We start from the raw sequence: 18,622 nt of genomic DNA on the forward strand, positions 1-18,622 counted from the left end.
TTGCCTCGACGTTATGCCATCTACGGCGAAGGAGTCGGGGCGGCGTAAAGTTTACTCAAATGAATCGCAGCGATGAGTTCCATAGAAAACATTTATTGTGCGTTATATACAGCGGTACTTGCAATATACTGTATTGGGGGGAGAGGAGCGAAACAGCACACTATAGCTAAACAATAATTTAGCATGCATGACTATGGGCCAGTTCTTATAAATACAATATAAAAATAAAGACGGTACAGTCTTGCAATTTTCCACTTTTTAACGTTCAGTGTTACACGAACCTGTATGTTTATGGCAATTGGTTAGAGACGAAGAAACATCGTCAATGGAGCAACTTCAGCTGCAAAAACACAAACGAACCTGGCTTCAGAGAAACTTGCCAGTCCAGAGCCTTCCTGAGACGCTGTGCAAGTGACTGAGGGGCGTGATCTGCTCTATTTAGTTTTCATGGTTGGGCCCTGGTGTGTGTGAACCTGCTCGGGTTCTTCGTCTGAAGAACATTCGGACGAGGGACACGATAGACTCCCTCCTTCCTCGTCGCTGCCCCGAACGTTCCTTAACCTGGAATTTTTGCTCTGGTCGCTTTTGGCAATGTCAGGTTTCTCGTTCGCCATGTGCTCAGTGGTCTTCCCCTTCTGTTTGACCGTTTCCTGGGCCGCTTGCTCTTTGGCCTTCTTGCTCCGTTTCCACTTCATCCGTCTGTTTTGAAACCATATTTTAACCTTTTGGGGTTTAAGAGAGAGAAGGAGATCGAGATTTAAAAAAAAAGGAGACGCGCAGGTGAGAAAGGAGGACAGTGTAAGACATGGGACATAACAAACAGCAGGAAACAGTTTCCTTAAAACCAACCCACCACATAAGTCATACAAGAGATTCAGGAGTGACTGGAAATCCGGATTAACAAACGCAAAATGCTGGAGGAATTTATCTTCATCTGGACTGCAAAGAGGTAGAAGCCAGAATAAGAAGCTGAGGGAGGGGAAGGGGTACAAGCTGGAAACCCATACAAGCACATAGTTCACACACACAACACAGATTCAAACGAAAACACAGTTCGAATTACCCGGTTTGAAAAACACGGTTCTGAATTAAAACTGAAAGCTTAAAAGTTGCCGACGGTTTATATCAAATGACTGGTCTGTGCTGAATATGCGCCGGTGGCTCCTACCTGTGTTTCTGTGAGCATCAAGGACGTGGCCACCTCGAACCGTTTGGGCCGAGAGAGGTACTTATTCAGCTTGAATTGGTGCTCCAGTTCCAAGAGTTGCTGGCTGGTAAAAGCCGTCCGCGGCCTGCGGCACTTCCCCAGCATGCTGGACTGTGTCTGTGCTGCGGAACAGAAGCAACAATATGACAGATGAACAGCCCTTAACAAATTAACATTCCTGCCATAGCTACAGAGTACAACGGCTGGAGTGAGGGAGGGGAGAGGTAAGCGCTAGTTTTCTGATCAACCTATCCGTTTGCGGTCTGGGAGGGGAGTTTATGTATTTTTCTATCCTTAACACATTTAGATCGTTCCTAAAGGCTTGGTTTTAAAATACACACACTCTGCAACTAAAAAAAAATTGTAAATTAATAAACCGGATTGCCAAATGACAAGTGTTTTATTTTTGTAATTTTAAACATTGAATAATAACCAGATTTTGAATCAGTTCGTGGAAACGTCAAATCTGCATTTTCGAACGACCTGCTATATTTTTAAATATAGCATCGTCCTTAAATTGGAATGTAAAACTCGAGTCTTTATTTAAGATGATTTTGGAACAGTTTCAGGTGTGATTATGGCAATATTTATCATTTGTGGGATGCAATTCCAAGAGTCGAAATGAAATCCATATCATTTGCGCGGCCTGCACTAAGAGAACAATTTATATCCGCTGGTTGCACGACACCGAATCATCTGTTAAGTTTAATCGTCATTAGCAACATGTAGAACCTTTTCAGTGGACATAACGGTGATTTCTTGGTGTATTAAGATACTACATTGGCCAGCAATTTAAAAGCAGTTCCTTTAGAAAGGACGATGATTTCCCACAGGACTAACATGTGCCAGACAATGAAAGGTACAATAGAAAAGAGGTGAAATTAGCTTCAGATCCCCAGGGAAAGTTGATTGGCTCTGTTTAGTGAGAACGCCCACCGTTTATCGGCATCCCCTCTAAGCCCCAGTGCAAAGCAGACAATCCTTTAATTAAATCAATACCAACTAACACACAGGGATTAAATATCGTACACGGCTAACCCCCAATGTGATAACACCTATAGGTTCATTCCAACATATAACTAAAACGACACTGAGAGTTTAAGAAATCATTTCAATTCCTATCAATATTAAGATACCATGAGAACATTCAGATTGTTGATATTTTAATAGCATCTGGATTTTTTTTAAACTCAAAGGAATGTGTTTATTTTATCCAAACCAAGAGAAAGGATCCTAACACGTAGAAAGAATTCGTGTCACAGGGTACTAAAATCAGGTCGAATAAAGAATCGTTTGCAAAGGCTAATAAATAAGCCACATGTTGGATTTGTCAGCTCATTGTTGCTGGGTTTGTATAGAGCCCGCCATTCACAGCAAACGGTGGAGAGAAAAGGTGCTATTTACTGCCTCATCTTGAACAAACCTGCTCCAATAGACAGAAACAAAAAGCCCAGTCTCTCTTCTGCAAACAGCAACAGTGCTGAGATTTTAACACCACCTTGCCACTTTCAGCCGGCTATTATCCGCCCATTTTGCTTCCCTTTTCCCCATTTAATCGCCACCGAAACCTTGTCTGAGATTCAGGTTTGGAGGATATTCGCTCCTCGCGGAATTGGTATTTTTTCCCTACTCAGGAATTTTTCACACCAAAGGGAAAAAAAATCCAAAATCACTTTTTCTTTTTTTAAGTATTCTTAAAATCAGTACATTGTACCATCTCGCATCTTTGCGGCTGAACGATTGTTTTACTTACATAAGCTATTGTATCTAAACCCACCATTTTGCATTTTCCACAATCAAGCACCAATCTGACTATAAAGTTGGGGGGGGGGGGGGGGAAGAGAAGAGAAAGTGAACTTCGTGATTGGAAACCGAGCTGATATAAGGTTCTTAGAAAGAAATATATTTCATTTAGCCGAGGTTGCAGCTTGTTTTTCAAATGCACAGCGACAGCCGTATATTCACATTTACAATATTAACGTGTACAGTTGGTATGTTTATTTTGCTGTTGTTTCCCTCGTAAATAATTTTAATGCAGTAAAAATGCGACCTGAAAACTTATTTACGAATGGTTTGCTGTCAAATGGCGCACAACTAATCTAAGATTAACAGAGTTTAACGATTATGCAATACCACTGTTCTGATATCGTTACATCCTTTAGAGGTCTAATCATACAATCAATAGTTCAATATCTTAACTGATTTTATAATTTCTAGATACAAATAGTAAATTTTGCATTTGCATATTTTTTCACTTCTATTTCTAGAAAGTAAGGGGACGCTTACCGTTGAAATCCGGCATTTTAGGCAGCATCATGCCGGCTGTCGAGGCTCGAAGCCACTGGTCTATCTGAAACGTCCCGGCCGTCACTTTGACTGGCTCCGAGTGATGAGTGCCTGCGAGCTGGGGATAAGGGTACGGCAAGGCGCCGGACTGGCCCGTCAGCGCCGAGTAGGTGTAAACCGGGTGGCCGTAGAGAGCCGACGCTGGGATGGCCCCGTGGGGATGAAGGCTGGTCATCCCGGGATGCTGCTGAACACTCAGGAAGCCAGGTTTAGACATGAGGTTCCCGAGAGTCAGTCTCGGCGGTGACGGGCTATCAGTGCGCAGGCAGTCGGAGGTGGCCGGGTGTTGGTCAAGCATAGGAGGGCTGGCACTGGAGGACGGGGGTGAAGTTGCAAGAAGGGGCGAACAAGTTTGCGGTTTGGGCAGATCAACGGCGAGGAGCGCGTCGATTCGGAAGTTTTTGGATTTTTCCATCGGCTTTTTTTATTCCACACCGTGGGAGGAAAAGTAACACGCCAGATTTTGTTGGAAAGAAAACGATGCCACGATCCGTTCTCGCTTCCTGCAGATACGGTTAGTTCTTTTCCTGTATTTACTAGACAGCAGCGTTCAGCTCCACCTTGGTTCAGTATTTCACACTTGAAGATCCTGACCTCTATCCCATTGGTGAAGCCATTCTTCCCTGCGCGTAGCTAAGTTTCTATTGGTCACTGCTCTGAAGCTTTGAAACATTTCAATAGGTTGAATCTGCTGATTTCAAGAGCTCCCCTGTTCAACTTCTCACACGTTCCGATCCCCATTGGTTGATAGGCAAACTTGCGGGAAAGAATCGGCGAACTCGGATTTTTGATTGGCCAATTCTTGGAACGTCACGCCTATTTACCGCATTATTTACGGCGATTGGTCCACTTATTGACACCTTCCTCGCCCATTCGTTGCCGTCATCAACATTATTTGAGAATAAGCCACTGTTTGTTATTGGAGGAGATAATCTCCACAATTAAAGTAATTAAAGGTGTTAATTCTTTTCCTCCCTCTGAGATTTAGCTCCAGTATGAGGCTGGGAAATACTTTGAAATTTGGAGAACTCCAGAGAGGCTGGTTCCTGTGTGATTAGAAATAAAATAAAAAGCAAAAGACCCAATAGCATTAAAAGTCTTATGAGGGGTCTTGACTCGAAACGTTGACTGTTCATTCATTTCCATAGATGCTGTCTGACTTGTTGAGTTCCTCCAACGTTTTGTGTGCGTAGCTCTGGACTTCCAGCATCTGCAGAATATCTTGTGATAATGTTATAGTCTGTGCTTGTGTCATGATTTTTAAGGATAGAAATTGAAGGTTTAGACTGTTTCGTCTATAGTCGATGGTATATAAACAAACAGAATTTTAGGCCGCAGTTCATTATGAGAAGGAATCCGGTGTGAACTGTTCTGCTAAAATTTACCACTTATTTTGCCCGCGGTTATTTCACCTAACACGAGTTCATGCACCTGTGTTGACTGAAGATATTGTTAACCAACCCCCATGTACTAATACCAACCACCTCCCCTCCCCCTACATACACACGCGCAAGAGGTGTGAGAACGCAAGCAAATACCTACTATGTGCTTTATTTTATGAAAAGGACACATTGTAAGCGACTGTGCAAAATGCACTCTTCGGGCTTTCTTTCCTCAGTTCATGTGAAGCCTTTCCCTCGTTCAGCTCTGAGATGGTTGATTGGATTAAATAAACAACCCGGGGACTAGGCATTAAGAGTACAGCTAAGAAACAAGATGCAGATGCTGGAAGAGTAGACCTAAAGTGACTTAAAACAAAAAAAAAGCAACATTTTTGCAAGTGTTTTGTTGGTATCGTTTTGCACTTACGAAAATACTGCAACGTATTTGCAACAGAGTTGTGAATGGCTTGAAACGTCAGTGGATACCACACATTTGAAAATCCCGGCAGTTCGTTTTTACCTGAGCTCGTTTACTTCAGGAAGGTTAATAATAAACTAGACCTTCTCATTAGCAATCCCCGAAGCCTTTACTCCCACATCGTTAAGCCCCCTTCAAATTTGAAAGACTGTTACAAAGTGAAAAAAAACAATATCTCGATTACGTATTGTTTTCATAGTTCTACTGTAAAGAGTCTTGATTCTTATGTTCGGTGACTTCTGCTAACTTCTAATTATACACCAGATAAGCGTAAGAACGTAAGGAACTGAAGCAGAAGTAGGTCACTGGTCCCTCGATTGACCTGATATCTTAAAATCTATCGGGCCATCATCGTAACATTCTGTGAAAAGATTTCTTAATTTTATTAACCACAAGGAATCAAATTTTTTCACAGCTTCAAAATGTAATGGACAGTTTACGATAAATAAGTTTACATAAGTATAATGTAGTATATTTTTTTAAAAATCGGACGAGACCGTTTCTTTAAATCCTGAATAAGGAGTCACCAACTTTAAAGTACTCTCGGTTGCGAAGCTGCTTCACTAGACCAGTACTGCAGCATGTGATTTTTTTTTTCTCTGACACATGGACAGGAACACCGAGAAGAAAGGAACCATCGCCACCACCTTTCCCCGTTTAATTTGGGTTTGCGGCAGCCGCTTTCGCAGCATTTCGAGGATTGATTCTGCTGTAGATAAAGGCATTTGTAAAAAAAGATGTCGTAGAACGTGATGCAATCATCGATAGTCAGCTAAACATCAGGACCCCATCTACTGCAGGCAGGCCATATTTGTGAAACAAATCTGTCCGTAACATTTTGACATAAAGTAACAAGATTGTGATATATTACGATGTTGATGGATAACGACCCTTCTGCCTCATCCCCGAAGAGGCAGCTTACATAGACGGATAATAATGGTAAGTTTATGAAAGCAATTTCTTTACAGAACGCACCGGACCTTCATCGGCCTAATCAGACAGCTCCACTTAATGGATGAACGGGTCATGATCGGAATTATTGACACCCAGCTCTCCGTAACCCGTTTCCCAATAAAGCTGATTACATTTTGTCAATTCATCAGCTAACCACTCTCACTGTGACTGCATCAAAGGCTTATTTGCTCAGGGGAAATCAACAAGGCACAGATCAAATCCATTACCTTCCCGAGGATTTCTGCTAGTCATTTTGCGGGCATTTTAGTTCCCCATCGCCCGTGTCGTTCCAATTTAACCATCTGAAAATAGAACTGACTCCGATCGGTTTTCAAAATAAAACTTTACAATTTCCTTTGTTTTAGAAACAAATAGCCACAATTAGTCAAAACTGTATCGATGGTTGATGTTTTCAAACTTGAAAACACCTTTATTGCAAGAACTGCGTCCATGAAGATTTAAGTTGTTCCGCAGGCATGTTGCACCGTTGAATAACTTCGTCTCCTTTTTTTGAGAAATTGATGCCACGTTAAGTGAAATGAGTGATCTCTATCTCTTTCCCCTCATAATTTGGGAACGTGCAAAATAATTCGTTATTTATATTAATACAATAGCCCGATTATTTCATATGATGTTAATTAACGCGAGGGATCTCCTGCTATTCTGGTATTGGTAGTAAATATGGAGGGTAAAAACAAGAGTTTTTCTAAGGAAAATCACAATCTTTCTCTCAGCTCTCATAGTCCGATTTTTTTTTACGCTTTACTGTTAGTTGGAAACAAAATAGCTTCTTAAACAAAAATAATGCAATACTTTGTGTTGTGCAGCCGGCCACACGGAAGAAAAAACATGCAGTAAAGGTGTTCAATTGAGATTAGTATAGATTCCATTTCTTTTTTCTTTTTCAAGGTCACATTCCTGTAAAAGAACAAGCTAGACCAAGCTGAAGCTCAACGAACTCGGATATGCCAGCCACCCTGACTTCCTCTTTGTTTCCATCACTGTTTCTCCCCTTTATCGTCCCTTTCTTTCCCCCACCCACTTTTTCTCTCTTTCCCGCCCCACCCCTATCTGGCCTGCTTAATTTACTGACCCCTTTCACACCAAAGTCTCTATACTATTCGGAAACACGAACAACAGAATTGGTTTCTTAAAAACACAAAATGCTGGCAGAACTCAGCAGGCCAGACAGCATCTATGGGAGGAGGTAATAACTACGTTTCGGGCCGAACCCCCCCCCCCCCCTTCATCAGGAGGGATGAAAATAAGAAATCAATAGGAATTGGTTTCTTATTATTTCTTCCCCGGGAACATATTAAGCAAAATAAAACTTTTGCTGCAGGTCCTCGTATTGCTTGGGATGTGATACACAATGTAGAAGCTTGGAGTATAAAAGTTACCAGTTTCCACAACACACGAATATTCCACACACTTGCAGCCGTTGTAAATGGATGTGTTTAGTAATCAACTTTGAAGAGTTGTGAAAGAGTTAACCACTGATAACTAGTATGGTATCCAAGGGTCTATTTTTATTACTACAATAAGTCGTAAGATGAAAATGCTGGACTTGGGTGTGTGTTCAGTGATCCTTGTATGGATGAGCTCCTTAGCTTAAGGAATTCCTCTGCGTCTTTCAGCGAACGTTCCACTTTTCATGAAGTATTTTCATAAAACTTAAGATGCGGAATAGAAGGGAATAATTCGTATCATTTTACCAATTTACTAAATATTCTTAACTAAACATATTTTCTGTGTCCTTTTCATAACGTCCTGCAATGCTTCAATAAAACACTGCGACGCGTGGTCACGGTTGTTCGGGGTGGTGGGGGCGGGGGGGGGGGTTGGTATTGCAGCGCATCTGAGTCCGGCAATTCCTAGCAGCGCCAATTTGGTAATGGGATGTTGGTGGAGGGGCATCAAGGGACGATTTCTTTCAAGTTGTAACATGATGTCCACTACATCAGAGATCCAATACGAAGGGCATAATTTGAAGATGATTAGAGGGAAGAATAGGCGGGACGCCGGATGTACATTTTTTGCACAGAGGGTGGTGGGTGTGTGGAGCGCCCTTCCACGGGTGATGTTAGAGGCAGATACATTACGGACAGTTAAGAACCTCTTAGATAGGCACGTGGATGATAAAAGAAATTAAGAACTCGGTGGGAAGGAAAGGTTAGATTGATATCAGAGTAGGTTAAAAGGTACAATATCGCGGGCCGAAGGGCCTGTATTGTGCTTTAGTGTTCTAAGTTCTAGAATAGAAGAGTCAACTTCGGCAAAGTGGAACTTGAACAAGGGCAGGAGATTTATAGGGAACTTGAAGATTCTCTTCTGTCCACCCTGAGAATGGCTAGAACTTGGTGGCACTATCCGTAACGGTGGCGGAGATAAGCATTCTCACAACATTTAACACATTTCTTTCGAGAACTTGAAAAAAAAAACAATCACATAGGTTGAAGTGCTGGCAAATAGTAAAGATGTGATAGCAGCATCTGTGGACGAAAGCATCTATTTCCTTGTTCTATGAGTCTATAACTCTAACATCATTACCATCTGAGCCACATGCAGCAATAAAGTAGATACTGGTATATATTAAAGTCTGTCCCTTATCGGTTCGTCAGGCCAGAGCTTATGCTGGTTTCTGTGGCGTGAAGTGACTGAGAGTACGAGACTCCCCGCCCCCCAAGTCTATCGTGAGGTTAGCCCCCAGCATTTTGCCACTACCCATTTTCAGCTGGGTGGACTGGAGCAATGTGTGGTTCAGTGCCTTGCTCAAGGACACAACACGCTGTCTCGGCTGGGGCTCAAACTCACGATCTTCAGATTGCTAGTCGAACGCCTTAACCACTTGGCCACGTGCCACACATTGGTATATATACAGACATTAAATTGATCAGATTTCCCCCAAAGGCACCCAATGCAGATGGCTAATATAGCTACCGGTGAAAATAGGATCATTTCAGGAAAGATCTCAATTCAAGACAAAAGCTTGTTATCTGGTGACGTGGTACTGGTGAATGTATAGGGTTAGCATGGGTTCCTGAATATATTGTCAGAAGACAGCTTGACTCCAAAGACCTTCAATGAAAACCTCACATCAACCACATCGAAATCAAACTGTTATTCATTGTCGTCAAATGACAGAGATATCTGGAGTGACTTATTATTCACCTAGAGACACAGCGCAGACTGGGCCGCGCTGCCCAGTAACGCACCTATTTAACACAGGTAGCAGACCCACTAACTGTGTAGCTCTTTGGAATGTGGGAGGAAACCCGCACGGTCACCGAGAGAACATACAAACTCCTGTACAGACGGCGCCCGAATTAAAGTCCGAACTCGGATGCTCGGTGCTGTAATAGCGTCGCGCTAACCGCTGTGCTATGGGAGCGCTCCATGGAATAGGAAAATGTCAAATTCCCAACCGGTTTCACCGCGCCGAACAGCATTCACGCAAATGTTCAAAAGGGCCACTCAACTCCTCTGAATCCCGCGGGTGAATAATTGAGGTGGTAGTTATAATGGATGAGGCTTGCCCAGACTATATTCACGTTGTCTTTTGCAAGTCTGCAATGATGCTCCTTTTAAAGTCAGGCTGAAGGACGGATTTCGTCCCCCACATTCATGTTAACGAAAGCTTTGATTATTTTTTCGTACTGGAATTTCTTTATTCGTTTTCCCCCTCTCTTTTTCATTTGGGTTCTGTACCATTTTAAACAGAACGTGCCAGGCGGAATCTTTTTGCTATACGTGTATCAAATAACTTGTGGGAGACTCTATCGTACATTCACACAGGCGAAAATATTCTCGGGTCATTCCTTCACGACGAAGAAGGCTCAGAGAGGCGGGCGGTAACAATGGAAAATAAGATTGTTAGACGAGGTATAAGTAAAGGTCGTCTGGGTGATAACGGATATGGGAGTGGGGGTCACTGTTTTCTGGAAAGGGAGGGCAACTCGAATGTCCTAGGATAGAAAACCTCATTTCGAGAACAAATGCGGCGGAGAAGAAGTTCACCGTACAGAAACACATATGGGGTAGGGGTGGAGTGTCTTTCCAATGCTTTTCAAATAACATCAAGATATAGAGTGAAATAATTTTAATCTTGCCATTGATGTCTCAGAAAGTGGAACAACTATATTCTTAAGGCAACATTAGAGTACGAAATGTTTAATATCGGGTAACTCTGCGGCTTGTTTTAAGTACAAGACATCCTGCAGATGCTGGAAGCCCAGATTCACACTGATACACACAAAATGCTGGACTGTTGAAGGATCTGGACACCAAACGTCGACTCGTTACCCCTTTCCCTAGATGCCTCCTGACCCGCTGAGTTCCCCCAGCGTTTTGTGCGTGTGCCTCTGCGGCTTGTTTCGCCCTGGAGCACAGAAACAGAACAGAATACAAAGTTTTCGTTCAATTATAAAAGAGACGGAAACAGTTAACTTTTAGCTGGTAGATTGGGATCACCTCCAATTGTGAGTTGGCAGACAGAAATCATCTCCTGTTCCTTTCACTGATAGAGTGTGGATCACGCCAGACAGCATGTGAAGTCTACATAAAGCAGATGTTTGCAGAATTGGGACCAGTCGACGTGTTTAATTGATTGTCTATTTAAATTATCTGCCAGCATAATTTTATTGAGGTATTAAAATACCCGTAATAAATAGGTGGGTCGAAATTTGGATGCTTGATACTTCTGCACTTTATTTCCTCTAACTTTTCACTGTGCGGCTTGCTAGAAGTGTAAAGCAATTTAAAAAGAAAGAACGCATTGAATTTGATACGGAGTGGACAATACTAGTAAGAATCAATGCACCTCTATCTGAACGGGAAGTGCGGGGCGCAGCAGTTGTGAAACAAATTGCATAGCGTTGGGAGTTTATTTTGCACGGTTTGCCTTCAACCTAAGCTATCTCTTTTCTATGTGAAAAAAAAACGTCTTCCGCCCTTTAGGGGCCTAACACCTTCTGTTCAGTTTAATTTCATTAACCAGCCACTGATTATTTCTATTAAACCCGGTGATATATGAAGCCATTTAGCTCCGCCGCCGCCGCCCTTCAGTCTGATTTATGACTCGCGATGCCGCTGCTGGCTCAGATGAAAAGGCTGGGAGAGAATTAATTTCTGTGCAACTTGGGTTAAAGGGGGAGAGGGAGAGAATGAGGGGGGAAAACCTCACACTGGGCCCTTTTTCCGGATGCTGTAAATTTGTATTACTAATTACTTTCACAATTAACTAAAATACAAATCAAGCTGACAAATTGTCCCAGTTTATATTTAATTAGCCACTCTAAATTTATGCATTATGAAAAGAGAGCTAAAGGGTGAAAGACCTTTCTGGGCGTCCTCTTTGGCACAATAAATTAGCCCGAGGAAACGAGAGCCTAAAATGTACCATTTTGTTATAAATCTTTTATATAATTATTTCTCAAAAATAAAGACATGATGAGCGAATCATAATATCATTACACGATTACTTTAAATGCATCCAAAAGACAAGGCTTCCCGCGTTGATTTAGTGGGACATCGATATTCTCATTCAGCTTCTATCCGCCGTGGATCTGTGCAAATGTTCGGTGGCTCCATTATGGAATAATTCTTCCCTCACCCCGCCGCTGTCGGTTTCTTTTTATTTTAGCCTAAATAATTAGTCAAAGCAGTCGTTTTAAAACAGCAGTTCTATTTAGTCTTGAGGGTTCTGAAGTCGAGCGGAATCAAAAGCAATGGCATTCAAATGCCTGCACATACAGCGTCAGACATCAAATTGCGGATTCTAAATTGGGTTCAGTTGGGAGACGACTGGGTTATTTGTTATTTTTAAAAAATATATATATACCGGAGTTCAATTATTTTCTTTGTGTAGCCATCAAGCTGAGTTCATTTTCAACGAAGAAGCGCGTTGGAGGAGAGAACTCCTGGTTCTGAGGGTGATGGGAGGTCCGGGCTTTCCTCACGAGGGATGCAGGAGCCGGCTGAATCTCCCTCATTCTGTGGCGAAATTAACCAGATTTGCGCAGGTTCTGGATGTGGAAGGGTGTCAACATATAATGCTTAAAACATATTCCTCACGAAAGTAAAGCTTGCATTGAAATTTAATATGATCCTAAAATACTGTGAATACCATGCGTTGTAGCTACTTGCCTGCTGTAACAGGACTAATCAGTAAATACTCAGGAACGACGCGAAGCAAATAAATACAGGTACAGATAGAGGCAACTTCCCGGCGAATTATTTTAATTTGGCAAATGTCTTTTTTTTTTGCATTTTCATTTATTGAACGGATTTCTCACATATTTGCAGACATGAATAAAGGCTGTAACTGCCTCCTCTTACCGAGTAATCATCATCCCAGTTACGAACGGGATGATAAATGTATCTTACTCTGATATGCGCGAGGTTGATTTCTCTCCCTCTCTCTCTGGAGCGTTGGAGGCTGAGAGGAAACCTGATGGAGGCTCATAAAGTTCTGAAAGACAAAAAAAAAGCGTAGATATTGTTTTCCCCAGGGCTGAAATGTAAAACACCAGAAAGCATAGCTTTAAGGTGAAGTGGTGGTGGTGATAGTGGGTTGTGAGATTAGATAGAGTTTAAGAGGAGATGTGGGGGTAAGTTTTTTTTACACAGTAAGTGGTAGATGCTCGGAACACGCTGCCAGGGTTGGTGGCGGAAGCAGCTACGATAGAGGCGTTTTAGAGACTTTTAATCTTGGAACAGAGGGATAGGGATCATTTGCAGATAGGTTTAGTTTAATTTAGTATCAGGTTAGCACCGGCACTGTGGGCCGAAGGGCTTGTATTGTGGCGATCTATCATTACTATCACGTCAACTGATTCTTTTACCAGGTGCTGGACTCGTCTACCTAGCAGTGCCCGAATTCTCCGACGAGGCGACAACCCCAGAATGACAATTTTATTATTTGTAAACGCTTAAAATTATGGCCCTTCAGAAGAAAGGTGCGATGTCGGCACTACTGCGGTATCACAAAATGGACTCCGTAGCTTTATCTCAGGCTGTTTAACCCGGCATCATGTTCCTCAGTGTCGTGTTCTGCACACGGCAACACACATAGACACAGGCCTCCAGATCTGTGTCTTGTGTAACCGTGATACGCTGTTGACCTCTGGCATAACGGACGTTTTTTATGGCTTCTCGCTAATAGAAAGCCATTAAAAAAAACCTTAAACCAGCATTTCAGTCTGATCCAGGCATGGCCTTATAGAGGAGACCAAAGAAGGGACGCTGATTACTGGAAGCCCACATTCAAACAAGTCTTTCGGTACAAATTAATGAAGAAATAAAGGCTAATTTCATGTCATATCGCCACACTATCTGTCGCGGCCACAAGATTAGGCATCACACAATGCGTGGTATAAATGTAAGCTTAATGGTTTTACCTGGAATTAAATCAACTCCATCCTACACCAAGAATAATTAATATTTTCTGCAATTTCTTCTGTTGACCTTGCTCATATATTTTATGTCCTCGTGTACAAAGTTCATTCGGGAAACGCCACATGTCCCTTCTTTGCCTAACTAATAAGGAGCATTAAACGATATTTCAGCTCATTCACGTTTGCTTATCTATATTTATGGCCCCGAGGTTCTGAATTCATTGTCACATATTTGATGTTCTGCATCCCAAGCGCAATTTTTTTTTAAAGAAAGGAATTGCTAAAATACTTAAAGAATAAATGGACATTTCGGATGATGGAAACTAGGTGGTGGAAGCGAGACATGGCTGATCTTAGACAATCAGCAAAATTAATAACGAGAACGAGATTGAAATTGCACTTAAGAGTGGAAACTGGATTGGAATTGTGCATGGAAGGGGTGGGTTAGAGCGTGAGGAGCCATACATAGAAATTAGGGACAACATATTTAAGAATGTGTGGTAGAAAGTATATTGACTGATTGTATCACAACCTGGTATGGAAACACCAATGCTCTTGAGAAGAAAATCCTACAAAAAGTAATGGATACATCCCTGTCCATCACGGGTAAAGCCTTTGCCACCATTGGCCCTTGCAAGGAGTGTTGTTGCAAGAAAACAGCATCCATCATCAGGGGTCTAAACCACCCGGGACATGCTCTTTTCTCACTGTTGCCATCAGGAAGAAGGTGCAGGTGATTCAGGACTCACACCACCTGGTTCACAAACAGTTATTACTCCTCAACCATCAAGCTCTCGGACCAAAGGGGATAACTTCACTCCACTTGCCCCATCACTAGACAGTTCCCACAATCTATGGACTCACTTTCAGGGATTCTTCATCTCATGCTCTTGATATTTATTGCTTATCTATTTATTATTATTTCTTTCTTTATGTATTTGCACAATTTGTTGTCTTTTGCACACTGGTTGAATGCCCAGTTGGCGCAGTCTTTCACTATTTCTATTATAGTTATTAATCTATTATGGCGTTGGCGCGTGGCCTAGTGGATAAGGCATTGGTCTAGTGATCTGAAGGTCACTGGTTCGAGCCTCAGCTGAGGCAGCGTGTTTGTGTCCTTGAGCAAAGCACTTAACCACACATTGTTCTGCAATGACACTGGTGCCAAGCTGCTTGGGTCCTAATGACCTTCCCTTGGACAACAATGGTGGCGTGGAGAGGGGAAGGCTTGCAGCTTGGGCAACTGCCGGTCTCCCATACAACCCTGCCCAGGCCTGGCCCTGGAAAACTTCCAAGGCGCAAATCCATGGTCTCATGAGACTAATGGATGCCTATTAATCTATTATGGATTGGTCAAGTATGCGCAGAAGAAACTGAATCTCAGTGTTTTATATCATGACATATATGTACTTTGATAATAAATTTACTTTGAATTTTGAACTTTTTGCATTCATGAAGGTCATGGATGTCCTATATTCAGTATACATTCCCATCTACTCCCGATATTCCTTGATTCCCATAGTTCCCAAACAACCACCATAAGGGCACAGAACTTAAGAACATAGGAACAGGAATAGACCATCAGGTCCCTGGGTCCTGCTTGCTATTCAGTATTAATATGTTGACCTATTTTAAGCCTCATTTCCTCTTCTACGCCTATCATTAGTTACCCAGTAGAAGTAGTGGATGGGGGTTCAATTGTACCATTTAAGAGAAGGTTGGATAAGTACAAAGATTGGAGGGGTATAGTCCAGGTGTGGGTCGATGGGGCTAGGCAGAATAACAGTTCAGCACAGACTAGATGGGCAGGATGGCCTGTTTCTGTCCTGTGGTGTTCTACGACTTAATGACTGTTGTCTTCTGTCTGTGCTTCTTCATTGTAACTCATGGTTTTGATTATTTTTCTAAATCTGTCTTTCTTTCTGAATCCAAGGAAACAGTAGAATATTTTCAATTGCTTTTCTAGCAAGTTGACTGAACCATCACCACTGCAGTTAGCACTTCTGTCTGATGGATAATTAGCAGAGCATTTATCAGGCTATTGACCAAGTGTGCCTTGTTATTAGCAGGAGCAAGAGGCCAGACAATGCATTAAGGACCGTAGCAGTGATTAGGACCAGTATGATGTGCAGGGTGAGGAAGAAGGAGCGTGAAAGACTGCAGATGGCAGGTGACCGAATGTGGGAAGGACGAAAGGAGGAACAGGAATATTTAAAAAACCTGTAAATGCTGGAAATCTGAAATAAAAACAGAAAATGCTGGAAAACTCTGCAGATCAGGGAGCATCTGTGGAAGAGTTAATGCTTCAGTTCAAAAACTCTTCATCAGAATTGAGGAAGAGCAGCCGAACCTGAAAACTTTGCAATGAAAACGACTGTACAGACAGGATCAGTGATCAAGAACTTTGAGGGTAAAGTGAGATTGCACACAGAACAGACCAGAAAAAGCTTCATAAGTGATCAAGATTAGGGTGGTGAACTGTCAGTGGTGTGGTGCTACATGAGCAAGAGGATGTGAAGAAAGCCAGCCACTAAGAGCAATGTGTATTATAGGAGTGAGACCATGAAACACAAGGACCAGCGACAGGACTAGAGCTCTGATAATAAAAGAATAATCAAATCACAGAATTTCAGTTAACTTATTAGCATTTGAGTCTAGCATATTCAGTTAATTTAATTTTTAATTTGCCCTCATGCTTGGCGCAGACATAAAATTAGACTCAGGTTTATTATCACTAAGAATAAGAGACATATATATACACATATGTGTGTGTCTGCAAGAAGAGAACAAAAGTCGTAAGCTAGTGTCAATGGGTTCATTCTCTGCTCCGAAATCTGAGGGGAAGAAGCTGTTCCTAAAATGTTGAGTGTGTGACTTCAGGCTCTTGTACCTCCTCTATGATGGTATTATTGAGGAAAGGGCATGCCCTGGATGGCAAGGATCCATAATGATGGATGGCATCTTAATGATGGGCCAAAGGGCCTGTTTCACTGCTGTTCTGTATTCTACTTATTCTTTGGCCTAGTCTACAGGCTGGTAAAATTTAACCATTACTTCATTAAATAGTAAATGTAACTAGATTAACTAGTAATAAAAACTTATGAAATTAGCAATTGAAACATGATCAGATAGGGATGTCAATGTAAGTGACATTCATACTGATAACATAAAGGACTAGGTGGAGATCAGTGGGATTCTAAGCAGTTTTATTTGGAGCAGATTCTGGATGATCATGGAGCTGTTGAGGTGAAATTTGAGCTGCAGAGATTGTATTGATAAGTATTTAAAGTACTTGATTGACCAGAATGTAGCCAACAGGTTTTTGGCTTTTCCACCCCTCCCACTGAGTAAGATTTCCTTCCAGTTCTTCATGTGACAGAAGCTACACCCTGATCAGCTGCTCCTGGTCCAAATGTAAGGATGTGCTTCAATCTAGGGCTGCCTCAGCACACGGACAATCTCTTTCATTCTTTTCTTTAAGTGACTCATAAAATGGTTTAGCAATCAGCAAAATGTCTTATAAAACTCCTCAAATCCTCCACCCACACTGAAATGACTGTTTTAGTCAAGGGCAGTGTTGACTAAATTCTAATTTATTCTGGTTTAAAATCGCACTGGTGAAGAACAGTGATGTCTTGCTGGCAGCAAACACAACTATTAATGACTTTATTAATCACACTTTTCCTTAAAAATGATCACTGCAATCAATAGCCTGTAACATCCCTTTCGGAGCTGAGCTTTTGAATCGCCTGTATGACCTGGCATTTTTGAAGTCTCGAAGGTACAGGATGGTTCCAGCATGGCACGTATGGGCCAAATCAAGGCGGTGGGGCTCGGGTCTGAGAGTGGAGACTGAGCCAATATTTGACTGCTGGAGTGGCTTGAGGCAATTCGAAGTGGCAGAACTGAGACAAGGTGGCAGGTCCCAGGCCCAAGAGTAAGGTACGACCCGCTGTTTGGCCGATTTAAGCACTGGGCCAGATTGAAAAGGCCAGGGTGTCGGGGACAGAGAGGGATGGGCCGGTGTTCAGCTCACTGCCCACAAGATTTACTCGTCTCTGTGCTGAACTGAGGCTGTGGCCTGCAACTAAAGGTTCTTGCATTGGCTATTGTCTCACTTCTGTGAGCTCCTGTTCTGAATGTTATTTGCTTACTTTTATGGTTTGCACAATTTGTTTTTTCATTGTATTAGATGTTTGATAGTCTTCTTTTATAATGGGTTCTATTGGGTCTCTATGTTTTGTGGCTGCCTGTAAAAGAGAAGAATCTCAGGGTTGTATAAAGTATGCATACTTGGATAATAAAAGTACTTCAAATTTTAAAATTCTAATTAATGGGTATCTGAGGTTTGTCCAGTGGTTGAGAGAGAGAGAAAGAGATGACACTTATTTTGTATTAGTTTATCCTTCTGAGTATAACGTTTTAACCCTTTCACTTCAAGTATTTCAAATAGCCCATCAACATTGTTTTAGTCATTTAGTCAGATGTCACCACCCCATTGTTAACACCTATTGACCCAGTACAGAGCACTTCAAGATGATCTGTCAGCAGTTACAATCAAATGCTGCTCCAGTGGCATACCGCTGGCCTCCTTGGTTTCACTGGTCCCTCTCTGTTTCTTTTCACTTGGCATTTACTTTCATTTTGCAGCTTGCAGCAAATTATCTACATGTTGGAACAAATGTTCTGCTTTGGAGGTATACTTAACATCCCATTGTCTTTCATGTACGGAAGATCATTGAGGTATAATGGGAATTTCTGAATAGATATTTACAAAGGTCACCAAATGTAAAACAACTCCAAACATTTTAATTCCACTCCTCATTCCCATTCTGACATGTTGGTCCATAGCCTCCTCTAT

At 42.0% G+C, this 18,622-nt stretch overlaps 1 protein-coding gene across 1 annotated transcript; it reads right to left on the reverse strand.

Annotated features, from left to right (window-relative positions):
• Positions 1-299: 299 nt before the first annotated feature.
• On the reverse strand, positions 300-3,968 carry mnx1 (motor neuron and pancreas homeobox 1). The gene is made up of 3 exons (XM_059971317.1): positions 3,494-3,968; positions 1,169-1,329; positions 300-722 (listed from the first exon to the last, which is right to left on the reverse strand). The coding sequence occupies exons 1-3, from the start codon at positions 3,966-3,968 to the stop codon at positions 435-437; spliced, it is 924 nt and encodes a 307-aa protein (XP_059827300.1). The 3' UTR covers positions 300-434.
• Positions 3,969-18,622: the final 14,654 nt, after the last annotated feature.

This window comes from Hypanus sabinus, chromosome 6 (genome assembly GCF_030144855.1).
Source record: "Hypanus sabinus isolate sHypSab1 chromosome 6, sHypSab1.hap1, whole genome shotgun sequence".
NCBI lineage: Eukaryota > Metazoa > Chordata > Chondrichthyes > Myliobatiformes > Dasyatidae > Hypanus > Hypanus sabinus.